The sequence below is a fragment of the Tiliqua scincoides genome, chromosome 2 (assembly GCF_035046505.1).
Source record: "Tiliqua scincoides isolate rTilSci1 chromosome 2, rTilSci1.hap2, whole genome shotgun sequence".
Taxonomy (NCBI): domain Eukaryota; kingdom Metazoa; phylum Chordata; class Lepidosauria; order Squamata; family Scincidae; genus Tiliqua; species Tiliqua scincoides.
The window spans coordinates 78718047-78739394 of NC_089822.1; the positions used below are offsets into that span (position 1 = coordinate 78718047).

The 21348-nt window shown below is 44.1% G+C and overlaps 1 protein-coding gene across 4 annotated transcripts in view; it reads right to left on the reverse strand.

Annotated features, from left to right (window-relative positions):
• Positions 1 to 21103, reverse strand: part of PSIP1 (PC4 and SRSF1 interacting protein 1) — a 44492-nt gene extending 23389 nt beyond the window's left edge. For 3 of the 4 annotated variants that reach the window (XM_066617574.1, XM_066617572.1, XM_066617575.1), the window contains exons 1-7: positions 20741 to 20833; positions 20291 to 20474; positions 16572 to 16648; positions 9496 to 9634; positions 7307 to 7426; positions 2762 to 2863; positions 1354 to 1416 (exon numbers count right to left, since the gene is read on the reverse strand). In XM_066617574.1, the coding sequence (XP_066473671.1) occupies positions 1354 to 1416; positions 2762 to 2863; positions 7307 to 7426; positions 9496 to 9634; positions 16572 to 16648; positions 20291 to 20362 (573 nt within the window). In that variant the 5' untranslated portion in view covers positions 20363 to 20474; positions 20741 to 20833. Of the gene's footprint in view, positions 1 to 1353; positions 1417 to 2761; positions 2864 to 7306; positions 7427 to 9495; positions 9635 to 16571; positions 16649 to 20290; positions 20475 to 20740; positions 20834 to 21081 lie in introns of those variants that run through there. The other variant, XM_066617573.1, reaches the window with a different exon arrangement.
• Positions 21104 to 21348: the final 245 nt, after the last annotated feature.

The window sequence follows — 21348 nt, forward strand, 5'->3', positions numbered from 1 at the left end:
AAAGTTGAAGTTTTGTGCTTGAAATTTTTGAAATCCTCTGTACAGTATGTATGCCTTTAAAGAGCACTTAATAAACACTTTGTAAACCAAATTTGACTTTGTTCTGACTTTTTTTGCCCATAGGAACGCATTAATTAAATTTCAATGCATTCCTATGGGAAACCGCGCTTCGCAAGACGAAATTTTCGCAATATGAAACGACTTGCGGAACGAATTAATTTCGTCTTGCGAGGCACCACTGTATTGTATATTTACTTCATCATGCTGGTTGTTTTTAGCTGTGTTTTAGTTTTAGCTATGATTTACCATCATTAATTTTTTTTTAATGTATATGCCTTATAAACTGCATTGGGGCCCATCTGGGAGAAAAGTAGGATACAAATTTAACAAGAATAGTGTGAACATAGTGTGGTGAAAACCACAAGATACTCTGTGGTTAATTAAATATTCTTAGCAACAATAGCGTGTTGGTTTAGGCCAAAGGTGGGCAAACATTTTGGCAGGAGGGCCACCTCATTTCTCTGACACTGTGTTGGGGGCCGGGGGGGGATTAGTCTGAATTTCAAATTTGAATAAATTTACATAAATGAATACATTAGATGGAACTTATCTGAATGAATGAATGAATGAATTTTACTGAGCTTATTTATAATACACTTGAGAACTACAATAAGGCATGTAGAGTCACATGAGAACTATGAACTCTTCACCATACACCTTTTGCAGTGAAAACATACAAACCAAGTCAGACCAAGCCAGAAGCACATGGACATAAGTTGTTCAGATGCACCGGGGAGGGGGGGCGTTAAAATAACGCCCAGGAGAAGCAGAAAACACATGGCTATTATAAAAGGCCTTGCTCTCACTCCTCCTGCAGCTCACATCTGGTGGTCGACACCAGCAGCCACAGGCCAGTGAGGGCTCCAACAGTCTCTGAGGGGCCAGAGGCTCATTGGAGGCTGGGGGCTCCCTGCAGGTTGGATTGGGGGACCCCTGGGTCAGGGTTTGCCAACCCCTGGTTTAGGCTGATATGTGGGGAACCTAGACTGAAATCCCCTCTTCATGGGAGATCTAGGGTAAGTCTCTCTCAGTCCAACCTACTTCACAGGGTTTCTAGGAAGTTAAATCAGCAGAAAAGCAAAAACACAAATCTAACAATTTAATATTTAAGGAAAAAAAGACCTTTGACACTAGCAATCCATTTTGAATTGAATCATAATTATTCAATTGTTTAACATAATGAATAGGATACATAGGGTGAATTTTCCACAGCCAACATATCTGTGTTTTTGTAAAGATTGTCAATCCAGTCTGTTTATAAAGATATAAGTAAATTAAAATATCAAACATTACCTTTCTTTTTCTCCCTCTTCTAACAACCTTGGGAACAGGTACATCACTTGCTTTTTCAACATCCTAAAGATAGGACAAATACTAGAATTAACTGTGACAACTGCTTAAATTATTTTCAAATTCAAACATTCATAATGGACAAAAGCATTCTTCTATATGACAAGTTTTATGATAAGCAGCAATGTTTAACTAAAATTTACAGAAAATTAGACCATTATGGTCCAAATTGACCCGTAATGGCCGCTGTGACTCACCCTCAGGCAAGGGAACAAAATTTCCTCTTACCTTGAGGAAACCTCCAGTAATCAAAAATCTCCCAGGGGATACAGTGGTAGCTGCGCTGGTGCCAATGGATCACTGTACAGGAATTTGGGCTGCCTGTTTTGTTTTTTTGAACCAGTAGTTCCATACAGCACACAGCAAATTACTTTTGAACACATGGTAGTTTCCAAGATGCTCTGAAATACGGCAAAGAGGCTACTGAAGGAAATATGTCATACACTGTAGTAGCATAAGCACTTTCTGGAAGCTTCAATAGCCCTTTGGGTTTTGGCATATGATGCTGAATACACTTAACTTGAACGTAATCGCTAATTGAATGGGATTTACTTTCAGGTAAGTGTGTTAGAACTAAAGCAAAAGAAGCTTGATAAGTCAGTACAGGTGGGCAGCCCAATCCTGAGCTGCCCGGAGCTGCGGGATCCGGCGGGTATACGGAGGGCTCCCACCGGATCCAGCGTCTCCCGCACTACCACGGGAGGCTCCTTGGGAGAAGGGGATGTTCTTCCCCATCCCCCAGGTAAGGGAAGCAGACCCACAATGGGAATACTCACTTTAGCGGCGACAGTTTGGTCGCGGCTAAAGTGAAGGTGCTCGTGTAGGGCAAGCAGCCCTGCCTGAGCGCCCTGGATCCTTTGGAGCTCTGCTCCGCAGGCCCGCCTCTCCCCCCCCTCCCCGGAAGTTTCCCCCAATGCCCCGACCACGCCCCCATCTCCCAGTCCCCATCTCCATGGAGACTCCCATGGCGGTCATATGCAAATACTCCCTTACAACTTTTACCTATTTGGCATTATGCAGGACTACTGACAACTCAATGATTTGCTCAACTCAATATGACTTCAGTTATGCTCCTAAAATAATGTTTAAAATTCAGGTTTTCAAGTAAATTTGCATCGAATTAGCTAATTTGAAAGCCGGTTAGGGAGATAAAGAGGGATATAAATTTTGTAAATAAATAGATCAGTAAAACTAACATGTAATATCATACAGGGCTGACATTTGAAAGGATTTACATGAGAATCAGGTTAGCAAACGATGGGGAATGTGCAATCAATGGCTTTCAGCATTAATCTGAACCAAGGTCCAAATACAATAAAAGAAAAAAAATCTTAGGTTTAAGTTTACATACTTCACTGCTAGGTTTTTCTGAATGATCATCATCTTTTGAAGTATCCATCTCTTTTTCTTCTATTTCAGCTTCAGAGGGTATATCATCCTGTTTAGTAGATCCCTGAAAATGAGATACCAATATAATTTGCTTTCCTTTTCATTCTTCTACAGTCTATGAAGCATAGTGCCTATACATAGGCTGCCAAGTTGTTCTTTAATTTTTTAAATGATCAACACTTATATGAATCTTTTCTGCAGGTTTGAAAAAATTACTGTCTTTACAGTCAGTAATGTAAGATAGTGCAATTGGTTGTATAGGGTCTCTTTATTTGTGTAAAATTTAGAAAAATAATTTACCAAATTATTTTACTTACATTACTGACTGAAAAGATAAGAAAAATGCAAGCTACTAGTAGCAGAATAGGATCTATTTAAAATGGGATAGAAAGAATGGCCAATGGACCCCAAAGCGCTAAATATTCTTTCCCTTGAAAAATCCTTGTCCAAGCTGGGGGGGGGTCACACACAGCAAAACACAAACTAGCATTCCACCCACAAGGGAACCATTTGCTAGACTCCAATCTGGTTTCAACATGCAGGAGGATGAGTGGGCCATCTTGGTGAAGCAGAGAACAACCTGAATTCTGCTTTAAAAAGAAACTGGTTCTGTGAGAAGGCTGAGATTCAGGTTGTTTTGCCTCTACATGAGGGAAGAGTGGCACACACTATCACTACGGCTATGAATTTTAGTCAGAATAGAAGGAAACAAGTTTTTTAAACTGCTCCTACTTTCACTAGATGCAAGAGACAAAAAAATCTTGGAAAACCAACTCGGCTACCCTGTCACCAACAGAGAAGCATTACTCAAAGTATGTGCTATAAATTTCTTCAGGAAAGAACAACAGCACAAACTTTATCAAAAGACAAGAGCAGTGTGTGTGCGTGTGTAGATAAATGCACTACTCACCTGGAATATTAATTACTATACATGCACTTCACTGCTATTCATGACTTATTTAATGACATACACATTTGGTCCCTCTTGCATATATGCAATGTTGAGCAGAAATGGCTTGAGTAATGTTAACTGACCGCTTTGGATTCTAAGCATTCTTTTGCTCTTTTTGCCCCATATTTATCTGAATAAGTCAACACAGAATGAGCATTGGATCAGCATCTTTGTTCTCTGTATGCAGATTTAACTATTCACATCCAAATTCTTGTGACTAAAACCAGAGCCACTTTATACATGGAATGGGCTGATGCAGCTTGTGTCACTGGCAGATCCTGGATGGTTGAAGGGGTGGAGAATTTGGGGTGCCCCCCCCTCTAATTCTGCCACCACCTGCCTCAAGTCCACTGTTGGTCAAACTTCAATGATTCACTTCCAGTTCACTAAAAGCAACCAGGAAGTAGACACCTGCTTCCGTTTCCCCACCCACTCACTTTGGTTATTCCGTCACATGTGTACTTTATACTTAAAGAGACTGCACAATAAAGAAACAATATGAGTGGGTATGGAAGCAGGCTGCTTCTGCCCACATCAAAAAACCACACAGGCAGGAGTGAGCTTCTTCATTCACCTAGCTCGTTCCTTGTTTAAACTTAAGGGGCCATGGAAGGAATGAGTGAGGAAGAAGCCATTTACCTGGCTCTTTAAATAAAACAGAAATTGCAGCAGATGTTGGGGGTTCCCAGTTTGACCCACATTTCTGTTTTATCTGGAAGAACTGTGGAGGAAGGAGATGTGGTAAGCAGCTGCTTTTGTTTGCAGTCATCTTTGGCTTGAGCTCCCCAGGTTAGCTAAGCAGCAGGCAAAGAGGCAGTGGCACTGCCCTGCTTTCCCTCCCCAAGGCAAATGTGGTTCTCACTTCTGAAAGCGGCTAGGTTGCAGCTACCCTGCTAACTGGGTAAAGAGGCTAAACATAGGCTCCTCCTATGTTTAGCAGGATGAGAAAACAGCTTACTGCACTATTCATCCCAGCACAGTGTTTTTTCTAGTGATTGTTTGCTAGTATTCTTCAGTGTTAGATTGTGAGCCCTTTTGGTACAGGGAGCCATTCAGTTATAGCAGTGGTTCCCAACCTTTAGGAGACTGCAGACCACTCAGGCGAATGCTGGAATTCTTGTGGACCACATGCAACTCCTCCATTCCCACCACACAGTTCAATTTGATAGCCCATGGGGGAAGCGTTCGACAAGACACTGAAAATGCTAGCTGTGGGGGGGAGCACCATTCTCTGCCCTCTCTGGTGGTCCATCTCTGGTGGTGAGGAAGCATCTCACTGAGTAAGTGCTCCTCCACAAACTACCAAAAAGGGTGGAGAATGGACCCTCCCACAGCTGGCACTTCAGCAAGCACTGGACCACCAGAAAGGACTGAGAACAGACTACTTACAGCCACAGTTGATACTTCAGTGGTCTGTGGGGGAGCAGTCACTTGGTGAAACACTGTAGCGCTCAAAGGTTATCATCTTTTTCCCCCCCGAGACATCAGGGACCACTTCTTTAGGGTCTCATGCACCACCTATGGTTCCCAGACCACAGGTTGGGAAACAGTGAGTTACAGGGACATTCAGTTATTAGATTTTCTTTGTAAACTGCTTTGTGAACTTTTTCTTGAGAATCTTGTTCAGCATAATTGGCTGTAAGAATAATTTTAAAAAAGGAGTCTCCAAACTTTTTAGCATGAGGGCCACATCATACAGGTCCAGCCTATTTATACATAGATTTTTTATACACGGATTTGACTCAACAGGATTGGCCACTGCAAATGAGAAGGAATGTGCTGATCCCTGGAGAAGGGGAAAATGCATGCCTTTAAAATCAGTTTAAAAAACTGAACAATCCTTTAACAATAGCCTCCTTAATGAGAGGGGGGGCAGCTGGCTGACAATCCATCAATCCTTCTCTCTCCAGGCAACCCCTCCCTTCCCAATGAGCACATGAAAGAAAGGTAATCACTTTGCATTGGTGAAGGGAGAGGCGAGTCAAGCTGCCTTTCTAATCACTTGGAGGAGAAATGATTGATGGATTGTCTTCTTAATGACTCTTATCTTAAATTACAAAGGTCAGTAAGGCTGTTTTTAAATCACCAGAGCAAAGAAACTTTGTTTTTTAAATGGATTTGCTATAGTGCTTTTTTGCCATCCAGGTGAGTGCTTGGAATGGAACCCAAGCAAATAATGAGGCTCAACCTGTATATCTGACATGGTGTTGAGAGTTGGAAAATTAATAAATTTAAACAAAAAATACATTAGAGATGGAAGAGAGAGGAACAGATTTTGAAAAAGGATTTGGGGGAGCAGAAGGCAACATTGATTTGTACAAGAAGTGGGAATGGATTTTGAAAAGAAAAATTAATTTTGGGAGAATTAATTTTTGAAAGGAGGAATATGGTAGAGAATCAATATTTGGGAGAAAACCGACGGGGAAATTATTTGAAGGGATTGAAGATAGAACAAATGTGTGGGAGGGATAAAGAGTTGGGGAACAACTGTGTAATAAGTTGGAAGAAATCTGAGAAATTAATTTGTAAAGAGAAAACATACTTTCTGTATGTATTGGATAGGATTGATTTGCCAGAAGACTTATCAGGGTATTGAATGGGACTTCTCCTGTCAAGTTTCCAAAGGGTGTGTGAGAATTCTGTGAGTTGAGAATCATGCAGAAGTTACTCTTCTGTTTGCCTCCCCCCCCCCACTCACTCTCAGCAGAAGCATCTCTCCACAAAAGGCTCTGTATTGCTGACCCATCAACAGATTGCTGTGGGTCAGAACAGTCAAGCTTCCCCACCACATGCTCTTGTTGGCATCCTTCAGTCTCGGAAGACTATGGTGTCACGCTCTGAATGGTGGTTCTAGAACAGAGTGTCCTCTCCAGTGCGTGAAGCTTGGGTAAAGTAGGTATGGAGGATAGGTTGTTACCCATGCAGCAAATCCCCCCTCTCCATGTCACTGAAATGGTCCAATGGAAAGGCAGAGGCCAATATGGTTGGTTCCAGCGGCGTCGCAGGAGTTACCAGAACGTGATTGTGTTCAGCCACGTACTGCCTCAGGGACTCCGGCTCCTGATTTTGCCTTGAGGTTGACTCCTGAAGCCTTTTCCATAACTGGATGTAGCCACAAGGCAGTGGAGGTTTGGGATCAGAGTTTTCCTTCTCTCAGATGAGCTGCCTTCCCAGGCTGACGAGTCCCATCTACCCGGTGGCTGTTTAGTCGCCTCTTAGAACAAGTACAGCCAAACTGAGGGCCTATTCTAATCCCCAGCCCCCAGGGGATGCACATGCTGCAGCTGCATCAAATCCTCCTGTGGGCTGGACCTGCCCCCCCCCCCGGGTTTAAAGACCCATGATTTAAAACAATGCTAAAACGTGTTTCATCAGGGTGGGGGGCAGAGTGCAAGAGAAACTACTCCATGGTCCCAGTCACCTGGCATTGGTTGGGTGAGGGTGTCAACTACATTTAAAATGTTAAAATTCTTTTGTTAAATTGCTGTCTTATTTTTCAACAGGACCGTCCCCTAGAAAGCAGCCCTTTCCAACTGCTGATTTATAATCACTTACTTTAAGAGCTGTAGTCTTTCTTCTTTTGGGAGCCATTTTTTGTTCATTTCCATCTGTAGAATCTGGACTACTTTCTTGAGCAGTTTCTTTAACAACTGTGGCATTAATAGCTGGATGAGACTATGGACAAAAATATTACCAGTACGTAAGTAAAATGAACAGCAAATGACAACATGAGAGCAGAAATAAATTTCAAGTCATTTGCTTTTAAAATAAATTTTGGATGCATTTCACTTTAGACAACTTAACTGACTGAAACTATTGTTAACTACAGTACAGTACTCACCTATAAGGTGAGAAATTTCTGCCAATAAGTGTAAATAATCTCCTTGCCTTATCTGCAGGTAACTCAGGAGTCAGGGCTGCTCAGGCATGCTCAGCAGCCAGGAAAGCCCAGAGGAGAGCAATGGAGACATAATTAGAAGGTGGTTAGTCTCCAGGGCAATGAGGCTGCAAAGCTGCAGCCAAAGTTAGCTTTTGACTCCTGAGAAAAAAGTAAGCCAAGGCTCAACATTTCCATTTAAATCAACCAAGCCTTTCTCTTTGGCAGGATCACACCCTTCTGCACCCTTACTCCATTTTGCAAATGTTTGGCATAGGTTTGGTTTTTAAAACACCATGATATAATCCTCATTTCCATCTGAAACAAAGTCCAAGACTACAATTCAGTGCACAATTACTTAAGAACACCACCCATGGAAAGTAATAAGTCTATTTCTGAGAAAATTTATGTACAGCTGTGCTCGCTCATACTCATTCCTTGTTGCTTGTCTCTCCGCTGTGAACTGAATTGCGGACTCCCAGTTATAATTTGTATGTTTTCTGTTAAGACTCTGTCTTAACACACCAGGCACCTTAAAGAAGGATTTGATTAACATTTCCATTGGTATGTTGTTTACAGTGCACTTATTCTGAAAGAGTTTACAAAAAATAGCGAAGACCAGAATTTTACAAGTTAATGAATAAAGATGTATCTTATAATCTTTTACTATGTTTTTAATAGAGACTGTACAATTCTTAGGTAACAATTACTGGTAGGTTATTTTTCAGGATGTGGCCCTGGGTAAAATCAAACAAAACTATAGTCAAAAACCGCCTCTAAGTTTTAATACCTTCCCAGACTTATCTGAGGGTCACAGAAAATACCAGGATTTTTTGGCTCAAAGCCTGCTCTCAACTTATTTGTGAGATTGGCTTATGCTTGAGTGTCTGCGGTCATTTGACTGCTAAATGTAAAGAAATGAGTTTTTTATCTCTAGTTCGTAAGGTTGAGCTTAACTAACCAATGACGCCCAATGAAAATATTTCTAAGGAGAAATTTATACAAGAAAAAAATGAAATGTCATTGGACAACGTCTTAAGAACATTTGGAGCAATGAGTCAGGAAATAATGCGGGGGGGGGGTCTGAAACCAGGGACTACAACAGTAGAAGCAAGGTACACTATCAGGATACCTCTGCTGACCTGATCTTTGCTGCACTACTGAGGATGGCAAAAACGTGAAGAGCCAGCAATGTCCCATCTGGCTTCATACACCCATGGCTCCACGAGCTTTGCTCTTCTGTTTGACAGCAACAGTGCAGAATGAGCTGCTACAGACTGCCTGGGATACCTGCGTGGGCCCCCTGGGCAGTCAGCCCAAACAGAGATTGCCTTTCAAAGTGCTAAATCTATACAATACTCTGGGAAATGTGGAAATCAGGCAGCCATGCAGAAGTCTATAAAAGCAGATTCTCTAGGGCAGGTCATAGAAGGAATGAATCCTTAAAATGCTATAGACTATTTGGTTCCCAAACAGTGAGCTGTGGCTCCCCAGGGAGACATGGAAGCCAGCCAAGGGAGCTGCGGAATCCTTGGGAAATACCTGCCACCCTATACAAGGTATAGGATTGTAGCCCTAATGGGGAGCCACTGCCAGTGGTCCAGTAGGTCAAGGGAGCTGCTGTTTGGGAAATGCTGCTATAGGCAAACATCTCTAGAAGTTATAGCAAAAGTACTCTTAGTCATGTACATTCATTAAACTAAAGAGGAAACTACTTGAGATATGTACTGCTATGATGTAATATAATTGCTATGATCTATCAGTGTAGTAGACAAGAAACTGAGAAGTGGCTAAACTTGAACAGATACAAAAAAATTAAAAATTTCTGACCAAATTACCAGTGCTTTCAGACTGAAAAGGAACTTACCTGCTGACTAGAAAATTTAACTTTGGGATTATTGTCAATTTCCCACAATCCTTCATTAAAACCTTTTCTTTTATTTGGTTTTCCATATTTTTCTTTGTTTTCTGCATAGGGAAATATATCTTTTGGTCCCAAAAATGCTCTGGAAAGAAAAGGAAAGAAAATCTGAAACATGTATACATACAAAAGAACACGTATTCTCTTCATTTGAAATATTACGCTAATACATTTATTTCAGATTCTCAACAAACACTTCAACAAATATAGTACAGTAGATACAGAATAACAGGTTTCAAAAATTTTTTGGACAAACTCGAAAATTTGCATCAGCAGCTCGAGTTACTTTCCCTGTTTGCCATCTGTTTGGGGGGGTGGGAGGAGAGAACTGTGGTGGTGGCAGTAAGTTAGCAGGAGCAAGAACACTGGAGGCTGCCCAGTGAAGAAGCCCCTTCCTCATTGTTGGACTATTTCCAAAGGGGTATTGCCCCAGGTGAGCTTTGTAATGAATTGCCATGAAGGGCAACACCAAAAGAGACCTCTCCTTTGAAGCACCTCTTGTGAACCAACACTGATTTCTCTATTATGCCTAAAACCCACAAAAGTGAGAGAGGGGTGGGGGTTGAGACATGGGTAGGGTATGGGCCCTCTGGCATGGAGGAGCTAGGTGAGACTTCGCCTTTTGCAATTTGAATACCCTTACTATTTTTCCTTCTCCCTTTCTTTGTGGTAGTGAGGGTGTGGGAGGTAAGGGGATGAGTGAGTTTGAGAATGACTGGTTGATACTGTGAGTAGTAACTTGTGTGTTTTTGGAGGGTCCTTGCCAGGACAAAGTATGAGGAAATGGTTGGGGGGGGGTGCTATGGTGCTACCATTAAAAGAGTGAAAGGCCACAGAAGATATGGCAGCGGCGTTTGGGGAGGCCTTTACAGGAGAAAAAGTCAGATAGACTATCCCTCTTTCTGGCCCTCCCTCCAACGCCTGGATGTCTGGTGGGCCTGGCAGTGCCCCCTTTATCCTGAAATTGCTGCTGGATGCCAGGTCAGTGAATAAGCAGAGCTGCCTCTTCTGGAATTTGATCCTAGATGAAGGTGAGATATATCATGGAAACTTCAATAGATTTTTTTCAAGAGAAAAGAACAGCTTGGTTCACCAGGTTAATAAGTGCTGAAGCAGTCACAGCTGGGGTGGCAGGAAAGTAGAGTTGCACTGGCCTATTTGAGGACATGCCCCTTATCAGGTATCTGGTCAGCAGTGTGCTGGGTTTGAGTGCCTTCATGGCATGCTACATGGACAAGACAGTATTGGAATGCTGTTGGTGTACCTTTTATGCCTGTTGCATCTTGCTGCCCAGTAGCTTTCCTGCCTGAACTGGAATAATAATGGGACCCCTTGGTGTGAAAGCAGGTCAGGAATTTGTGGCTGCCATGGCATCCACGCTAATCTCAGTAGATTACTGCCACAATGCATGTGGCAGGGCATATGATGGACCCGTTATTTGCTGAACATGTGGATGATATCAGATAGCTTCCAGGCAGCTTCTGACCCATTATAGAGCCGTTTGGTTTATCAAGGAGCTGTTGACAATGAAACAACTGGCAGTCACCTCAAATGGAGGTGGGAGAAAACCTGGGACAAGCCCAACTGAGCAGGGGTTAGATTCTAGCCCAAGTCTCGGGAATACAGTTAGAGTTCATATTAGATCCTACTCAGTGGTGACAACAGCAGCAAGGGTTTTTTTCCTACCACCATGGCATCTGTGGAGAGCTCTCTGACAAAGCTTTTCCATACAGTTCGGGGTTGCTCTCTTTGGCCTCTTTGGGGAATGAATTGCAGCATACAGCTCCTTGCTGGGACAAATTTGCTTGGCACTTCTCAGATAAAAATCACTCACTTCTGTCATGACTTGGGACTCCACAGTAACAGTATTTGTTGATGTCCTGAAGGCAGCTGTTGGTCCTATTGTCTTGGATTCTTTACACTTTGCACAGCCTGAAGGAATGAACCTATCTGCCTGCCCACTTGACCCTTGCCCAGCTTGTTTTATAAAACTGGTGCAGAGAGGCTGGCCCCGAGTGGGTAGGCAGTGTGGTTAATGCATCAGGGGGTTGTGCCTGAGATATGAAAAATGGCAGTATTGCTAGCCCTCATGGAAAAGCCTTCCTTAGATCCCAGTACTACAGACATGATAGCTTCGAACCTCCGCCTTCTGGACAAGTTGATTGAACAGGTGGTGGTATCCCAAATCCAGAAGGTTGACTCCAAACTCCTGGGTGAAATGGCTTATCTGATTTCAGGACAGGGTTTGTGATGGAGACAGCCTGGCGAATGAGCTGTGCCAGTACGGGATAACGGAGTGCATTCCTTTAGGTCAGTGGTTTTCAACTGCTATGCTGTGGCACACTGGTGTGCCGTGAGGCCGCCTCAGGTGTGCTGTGGGGCTAAGCAGTCAGGCGTGGGGGAAAAGGGCCGGTTGGAGCCTTGCATGGCAGCAGGAGAAAAAGGAACAGCCACGAAGGGGCTTTGAAGTGCCTGCTGTTGCTGGTGCCTGCTGATTGGGCAGCCAGTCGAGCAGCCAGAGAAGCCCAGAAGAGGTCCCAGCAGTCAGGAGTGTGGAAGGAGTGAGCCAGAAGGTGGAAGCAGGTAAGGAGCCAGAAGCAGCTGGCTGGAAAAGGATCCTTGAGGATCCTCTTTTCCTTGCCTGCAATGCCCCCAAGTAAGCCTGCCTGCATTGCCTCCACTGCCAAGGCTTTGACAGCAAGGGCACTAGGCTACAATCCTATTCACACTTACCTAGAAGTAAGCACCACTGACTATAATGGGGCTTACTTCTAAGTAGATGTACAGAAGCTTAGTCACATTCTTTCTTGAACAGATGAGCAGGCAAGTGATGTTTTCCTCTTCTCCCCCACCCCACCTCCTCCACATACATTCCCCCATCATAACTGCAGTTAACTTTTACTGCCCTCCCCTCCCTCTTCCCCATGCTCCAAAGTCCAGAATCAGGTGCCTCACATTCTCTGTCCCTCCCCCCACCCCACTGAATCCTGCACTTGCTGTAGTCACATCTCCTCACTGCTCCTCATCCCACATTTCTCCAGTATGTGCTCAATCTCATTTCTCTTTGCCAGCACCTCCTGACATATCAAAGCATATCAACTGATTACAATTTGATCACCTACTTCAAAACATTGTTCCTCCTTTCCAGAAACCACATATACTTCCCTCTCCAAGCTTCTTGGGAATTTCTTTAATTGTCATGTAATGATCTATGGCTGCAATCCTAACTAAGAGTTAGCCCCATTGAACAAAATAAGACTTACTTCTGAGTAGACCTGGTTAGGATTGTGCCCTTAGTTATATTAATTAACTGCAACATAATAATGTAATTAAAAACTAGTAGTGTGCCTTGACAACTTTAGTGCCTTGTAAGTGTGAAAAACCTGAAAAAAGGTTGAAAACAGCTGCTTTAGGTCCTGCTGGACCTCTTAGAGGCTTTCCACACCATCAACAATGGTGCTATTCTGGGAAGGTTGGCTGAGTTGGGCGTGGTGGCAATGCTTTGCAGTGGTTCTTTCTTGGCCAACAGATTCCAGGAAGAGATCTCAGGGATGTCTGTTCAGCATCCTGGCCACTGTGGTGCGGGACGTCACAGGCTTCCACCTTAACTCCTGTGCTGTTTAATATATGCAGGTGTGCGCCACTTAATGGGGATACATTCTCCAAGTCTCGTTGTTATGCAATTAGGTTGTTAAGTGAACATTTGGCCCAATCTGGTGCCTTTGTTGTGTGAACAGACACTCCTTGCTAGATACTTGCTGGTTGCCCAGGCTATTGGAAACAAATTGCCTCTTCTTTGCATTAAGTATCTGTTCTGTAAACAGACAGTCTGCTGCAGGCTCTGGGAGACCTGATTGCCTCATTAAGCACTTTGACTACTGTCATATACGTGGTCTGCTGTTAAGAAGTACATGCCTGTATATGAAACAGCTAGGAGAGATCATTTGGAGATTTGGAGTGAAGTGCCATCAATATGCTGATGATATTCAGCACTAGCCATTAAATATTGGGTGTTGCGGCTGTCATGATCTTGGAGTGTTGCCTGGTGACAGCTGGGAACTGGATGGCTAACAAACTGAAATTAAATTTGAACAAACATGTCTTTTTGGTCCAGAAATCCACAATGCAGGTGCTGGTTCATCCACATGTAGTTCAACCACATGAATGGAGTTGGACTCCTCTCTGGAGGAACAGGTAAACAGCTTGGGAATCAGGCTTTTGCTCAGCTGATGCATCAGTTACAAACATACCCAAGTTGAATGGACACTACCACAGTAGTTCATACCTTAGTGACATCTTGGTTAGACTTCTCTAACAAACAGTATGTAGGGTTGCCCTTGAAGACGGTCTTGAAACTGCAATTAGTGCGGAATGTGGTGGTCTGTGTGGTTACTAAAGTTAAGTGGTTCAACTCTATATACTGCTGCTTCAACTACTTTGGTTCCCAGTTTGTTTCTGAGCCCAATTTAAGGTGCTGGCCTTAACTTTTATAGCCCTCAGGACCAGAGATCCCAAAGGACCACCTTCCATGCATTCTGGCCCTGCTCTCAGATCTTCTGAGGGAGCTAGCCTGTGGGTAAGGTCCCAGACAGAACCTAGGGGGTGGCAACAAGAAGGACCTTCTCAGTGGTGGCACTGCAATTATGGAACAACCTTCTTAGAGAATGAGAACTGTCTCCTCCACCTTGAGATGTTTTGGCATGCACTGAAAACATTTTTGTTTCATTTGGCTTTCGTGCACTTAGGGTGGGTGAGTTATGTTTATTATCAACAAGTTTATCCACTCGCCATTTTATTGTGCCTTTTAATCTATGCTATTTAATCTGTATTATTTATTTAGGTCAGTCGCAGATGTGGAGTGCCATCAATATGCTGTTGATATCCAGCCATATCTCTCCTTGCCGTATATTTTATGCCATCAGTTTTTATTGAGAGTCGTTCCATTGTTCAATTGCTGGTGCGCGTAGGGTTTTTGTTTAGATTTTTTTTTATTTTGTAGAGAAATAAATGGATCATTTTTTTATAAATGATGTTAGCTGCCTTGAGAAGAAGAGAAGAAAAGGTGGGATAAAAATATATTAAATATAGTTGAACAAATTCAACAGCAAGTGCTCCTGATGGAACTTAGCAGTCATGGGAAAATAGGCAAGACTCCTTCATAGCCTAGTGACTGGAATCCCACATTTCTCAGTAGTGCAGCTGATGCTATTTAATTATTCCAAAATGATCAGGAATCAGTCATATGAACAGTAAGGTAGCCAAATTTGCAGATTAAACCAATGAACTTTCAATTAGTGTAGTTCAAAAGTATTTCTTGAACCCAGGCAACAGAATGACAAATAAGAAAGATGCTGAAAGAGGTGCATAGTGGAAAAAAAAACCAGCTTCATATACATACTTAAAATTTAGGGCCCAATCTTATTCAACTTTCCAGTGCTGATGCAGTCCCAAGGTAAAGAAACAAACATTATCTTACCTTGAGGTGGCCTTGGTAACTGCCCCCCCATCTCAGGATGCAGCATGTACTCCATTAGCACGGCTGCATTAGCGCTGGAAAGTTGGATAGGATTGGGCCCTTAAAATGGTTATACACACAGGCAAGATGATCTGGGATTGTAATAGAAAGTAGAATGAAACATGTATTTTTAAAACAGATTTTTTTCAAAATAATATATCTCTACAAGCTAGTATGGAAATTAGCGATTCAAGAGAACAGTCAGACAGCCAAGTCCTAGAAACCTGCAGCCAACTCATCCCCTGGCAAGTTTCAGTAAGCACAACTTTTCAAAACACCTAACTTACAGCACTATCCTACGTATGTCTACTCAAAAGTAAATCTTACTATATTTAATGGGACTTGCTTCCAGACAAGCATGTATAGGATTGCAGCCTTCATTATGCAATCAGCAGATTGTCTCTCCAGCCCTAACCTGCCTGATGTACATTCTCATCTTTTTCTCTTCCCCACTTTATCTTCTCTTGCTTTGTTTTTCAGTGACATACCTTTTCTGAGCCATACCCTCAGAGAGTGCCCCCCCCATGTGCCTGTCTGTTTGGTGTCAGGCTGGCAGATTCTCAAAGCAGTCTGAACAAGCATGAGAAGCAACCTGTTCAAAGTTGATCTTGGCTCCTATGAGTTTCAGCCTTGGCTTAAGAGTTCAGGGCACTCTCAAATGGCCAAAATCCTGAGGCCATGACAATACCCTAGCTCAGCTGTTTTCAAACTCTCAGGGAGAGTTTGAGCCTCTCTAAGTTCTTGCGGGGACAGAGGGAAGGTAGCAGTGCCAGGGGGGCTGCAGGGGCTTGAGTCCACTTACCTGAGCCTCCCAGGTTAAGTGGACTCCTGCTCGACCTTCTGCAGGGCTCCCCACAGCTGCAGAAGTGAAAGTGGAGCAAACATGCTCCACTTCCACTTCAGAGGAGGCAGGGCACAATTGCTCCACTTTTGCTTTCAAAGCTGCGGAGAGCCCTGCAGAAGGTCATGCAGAGCTCCCCACATCCCCAGGAGGCTTGGGTAAGTGGAACCAAGCCCCTGCAGCCCCCCTGAGCGATGCGATCCTGAGGATTACGCCACTGCCTCCAGGCTGGCTCCACCCCTTAAGAGGAAACAGGCCCGGGCCCACAGGCTGGGGCGTCCCGACGATCCAGTTTGAGAAGCCCTGCCCTAGCTCTATCTCCCCCTGCCTACTGCTGGACTGAGATGGATGGGCAGTCCCACTTGCATGTTTACAATCACTCTCTGTTCCCCGACATGTGCGCCATTTGTGCCAGTTTCACCACCATATATGTAATAAGTCTAACAAACTAGGATCTGTACCTAGGAATCAAAGGCTCTTAAAACTGAAACCTGAAAATAGATCAGTCCAGCAGCATTAAACCCAATGTCAAAACTGTATTCTCTTAACATGCCATTCTATGTGCTCTAGAAGCAAGACTAAAATTAATAGTGCTGTTTATACATTCTGTAGCTCTACAGACAAGTTCTACCAAAGCTAGTATTGGTTTGCATCTACAGGACTTACGTCTCATGAGTGCCAAAAAAGAATATAGGCATTTTATTTGTAGGTGGCTTGACTGCACCATCAGGAACTTCATCCACCTAAGAATGAAAACAAGAAATTTATTTTTAATCAAGATGTTTTAAACAGACTGTTTTAACATAACATTAAAGAAAAAAATTTCGCCTCTCACTATATTTAGCACAACATTAATCTTACAGAAATAACAGTTGCAAATAGAACCTATACAGCCTAATCCTGTGCTTGTTTAGCTAAAATTAAGCCTTACTCAGTTCAGTATGGAATTTCCAAATGTATTTTATAGCTGAGTCCTTAGACTCCAAGGCTTAGTGTATGGATAGGATACAGCTGAACCATAAGGCTTAGAGCAGACCTGTGTGACCCCAGGGGCCGGATCTGGCTTTCGTGTGGATTCACCTGTTCGGTGAGTGGATCTCTCAATTCTGCTCAGACGCTGCATGATATCGTCCTCTTTCAGAGGACAGGGATGCTCTGGGCAGTTGCGTCTACCCGGACATCCTGTTGCGTGGCCTTCTGGGACAGAAGCGTCCCTGTCCTCCGAAAGAGGAGGATGTCACAGGGCATCTGCTCAGATGCAGTCCAGATGGGGACCACATTCCGGGCACACAGCAGGTGCAAGTTTGAACACCTCTGGCTTAGATTATGGATAGGATTGGGTTGTTACGTTAAATTTATTAATTTACATTACTGAAATGTGGGTAAGATACACATATGTCTGAGGAGAACCTGCATCCAGAAAGATCTTGGTAATTTTTAAATAAAAACTATGTGCAATCATCTTAAATGTATACTGTGTTAAACTATTCTGCTGAATGAAAGTTGCAGACTCAGCATTTTATAGTGCAAAACAAACCCTACAACTACGCCATGGATATTCATGACTCCCAATTATTTTTAAATCAGCACTCATGGCACATTTTGTATCTGTTTACAATAAGGGTCACAATTCTATGCACATGACCCTGGGAATAAGCCCTACAGAACACAGTTCTACTTATATTCCATAAGAGACTTATTTTTGAATAAGCATAGAGGACTATATTGTAAATCTGTGTTAAAAAAATTAAAATAAATAGTACATATTAAAAAAGATAGGGAATTTAATCATTTGCCCCATTGTGATTTCAATCCAAACCATGCACTCTTTATGTGCCATTTGCCTCAGGAAAAAAAGTTTCTACTGACCCTAATGGAAACACTTTTCCCAAGGCAATTAGTATGTAAAGAGCATACAATCTGGGTCAGAGCCATGCATGGCCACACCACCGCTACATTGCTCCAACAACACCCCTTACTGAGTTGTTTTTTTTAAGCTGACTTGTGCTTTTTGGGGTCAAAACATGTTATTTTAACACTTTCATTAAACTCCAATATACACTGTAAATCTACCTCATACTTTTCTGTCAAAATCATCTGTATTTATTATAGTGACTGTTATCTCATAAAATATTGTTCTCCACTAGTGACAGCAAAAATGTAGGAATGTAATACATATGAAAGCCTACTTAGAGGACATTCTACTACCATGTTGTTCAATGTTTGTCTTTCATTGTACCACTTTGCATAGTCCAACTATCTGAAGTACCACTGGAAAAAACTGGCACTTTCAACTGAGTTGGAGGGATAAGGTAAAGTACCTGAAAGCTTGGTTCTGTGTTTGCAATTTCTCCAAACAACCAGAAAGCACAGAGCCAAGCAAATAAGCCCTTCACTTTGCCTCTTCATCTCGAAGCTAGAGGGGAATGTTTAGAACTTGCATTAAACACACACAGTATGCTTCAGAAACAGACAAGTCCTCATCTCCCTCTCCAGCTCCAAGACAGGGAAGAAGGCTAGCAATTATCTGTCTGCTCTATGGCGCTGGGGAGAGGAGCAGTGGATTATATCTGGCTTTGCCCTGTATTTTGAGTGTGCAGTACAAGAACAAGAAGCCACCCATGCAAGGTGGGACCTATCTAAAAGGACTTGTGAATCAGTGATCAAACACACAGAAAAAATAGACTTTTCTATTCTTAACTATTGGCAAGACATATTACTGTTAATATATTAGTCTGTTTGTGGATATATATATATATATAAAAAAATTATACAGCATGATTTTGTACAGCTTTTACAAAAATTAATCAGCATCTATGCAATTAGCAAAGGCCCTTTAGTAATATTAGGCTGCAATCCTAACCACACTTTCCTGAGAGTAAGCCCCACTGAACAAAATACGACTTACTTCTGAGGTAGACCTGGTTAGGATTGTGACCTCAGGCTAAAATCCTATACAAGCTTACCTGGAAGTAAGTCCTGTTGAACTCAACAGGACTTACTTCTGAGTAGATGTGCAAGAATTGCAATGCTAGTCATAATTACCACCATTCTCTGACTTTCACCTTCCTTCCCCCACAGACCACTAGTGACAATCAACATCAGAACTAAATGCAGCATTTTCAACATCCTAATTAACACTGATCACAAATAAGTTATGATTTATATAGATATAAGGTATATGTTCCAGGGGGGGAAAAAACATGGAAAAAATCTTCATTCATTGGCTTGTACTTAACAAGGAAAGAGGCATTATTTTTTTTTAAGTGGGTACTCTTAATATAAGAATAGCCCTGTGGGATCAGGTGAAAGGCCCATCTAGTCCAGCTTCCTGTATGTTACAGTGGCCTACCAAATGCTACAGGGAGCACAAAAGACAGGGGGAGAATAACCCACCCTCCTCATCCCAGCAGTGTCTTTTCTAGTGGTTGTCTGCTGGTGTTCTTTTGCACCTTTACAGACTGTGAGCCCTTTTGGGACAGGGAGCTATCAGTTATTTGACTTTTCTCTGCAAACTGCTTTGTGAACTTTTAGTTGGAAAGCTGCATATAAATATGGTTAATACTAATGATAACACAGGCCAACACACATTTTGCTTCCTTAAATTTTACACCAATTCCTGGGCATATTTGGGGTACCAATTACAAAAATGGCATCTGTTTTGCCCTATCATGTCTAGTTTCGGAGACATGGCATAGCCTCTTTAGTGAATGGTTCAAGCAGCTTCCTCATGAAGAAGCCTACACCATGGCTTCCTCATGAGAAAGCTGCTTGAACCATTCACTAATGAGGCTCTACTATATCTCCAGAACTAGACGTGATAGGGCAAAATGGATGCCATTTTTGGAATCTGCACCCCAAATTCATATCAAATTACCATAGTTTGGGAAAAACTTTTCTGACCCTCAATTTTGTAGGCCTGTGTAATCATAAGGATGAGGATGATGAATGCAAACCTATGCCATCAAGCAGAACTAACAACCATGTATTTTACACCTCTATAGTTTGGAAGACCCCCTTAAAAAATTACTATGGGACGCTAGAAAAAGAAAAGGCTCTTTGCATGTTGCAAGTGCCAATAGACCCATCAAAATTTAAAGGGGAAGAAAAACCCATAACTAGCATGTTGCTGGTGTATCTGCAACGTGATTTAGAAGTCACTTCCAATACAAACACGCCCCCTCCACAAGGCAGCCAAGGCCAGCGCATGGGGGTGTGTGTGGAAAACAGGCAGAAGCCGCTTCAAGGCTGCGCCTCCCGGGAGAGGAGCCTCAGGAGAGGCATGAGGACGATATGCCTCCAGAGGCCGGTTTCCAGCTGTGCTCCGGGCTCCCCCGTGGGGAGGGCGGCGGCGGAGGCAGGTGGAGGAGGGTCGCGCGCCTTACCCGGGCTGGCCAATGGGGATAGCCTTTCATCTTGGCGAAGATCAGGTCCCCGGGTTTGAAATCGCGGCTCATGCTGAGGCTGCTGTGCCCCGGGCGGCTCTGGCTCCTGAGGGAGGCGGGGGGGTCCTCGGGGGTTCCAGGCAGCGTCGCTCGTCCTCAAGGCACGCGGAGGAGCCCCGCTGTCCTGAGGGAGGGGAACCAGAGATGAGCCTAAGGCAAACCTTCGCGCGCCCGACCTCCCCTCGCCCTCCGCCCGGTGCACGTGCCTCCCCCCCCTGGGAACCGCCAGGCCGGCGCGGCTCCCCCCTTCTTTCCCTCCTCCCGCCGCCACCGCCCCTACACCGCTCCCATTTTGGCGGGAAAGAAAAACTCTCCCCTCAACCGCCATCACCACGACAGAGGGGCAACCGCTCCCCACCAACGGTTCTCGCACCCCGAGCCCCCGCTCACCTGCCCCCCCGCGCACGCGCGCAACGGCCCCCGACGCCACACCACAGCTGTCCGTTGCTCGCTCGCGCTGCCCTCTCCTCTTTCCTCCTCCTCCTCCTCGAACAGCAAAACAGCGGCCGCTTCAGGCTAACCACGGGCGTCTCACCTCGCGCAAGCCGCACACGCACCCGAACGCCTCGCGCCGGCGACTGCCCCGAAGCTCGCTCTTTCGCTCAGGCGCGCGCACGCGACCAGCTCGGACCGCACCAAGTTGTTGCTAAAAGGGGGGACACCCCGCGCGCGCGCGCGCACAGCCCTGCCGTCCTGGTCTACTTAGTTCAGCAGCCCCCCCCCCGACTCACCTCGCAGCCAACCGACTCGAGAATGGAGGGCAAACTCATTGGAAGGAACGCCCCCCTCCTTGAGCACAAATGGTTCGCTCCGCCTCCCTCAGTTGCCGCGCTCTTGCAGGCGGTGAGGCAAACAAGAGCGAAAGCTCAGTAGGGAACGCGGGAGCGGGGTGGGGCTTCAAGCTCTAGCTTGCCAAGGTTCTAAACGACGATCGCGCGCTGAATTTGGTGCCACTCGGGCAGGCTTTGGAGGAAGCGATGCAAGCAAGAGGCTCGTGG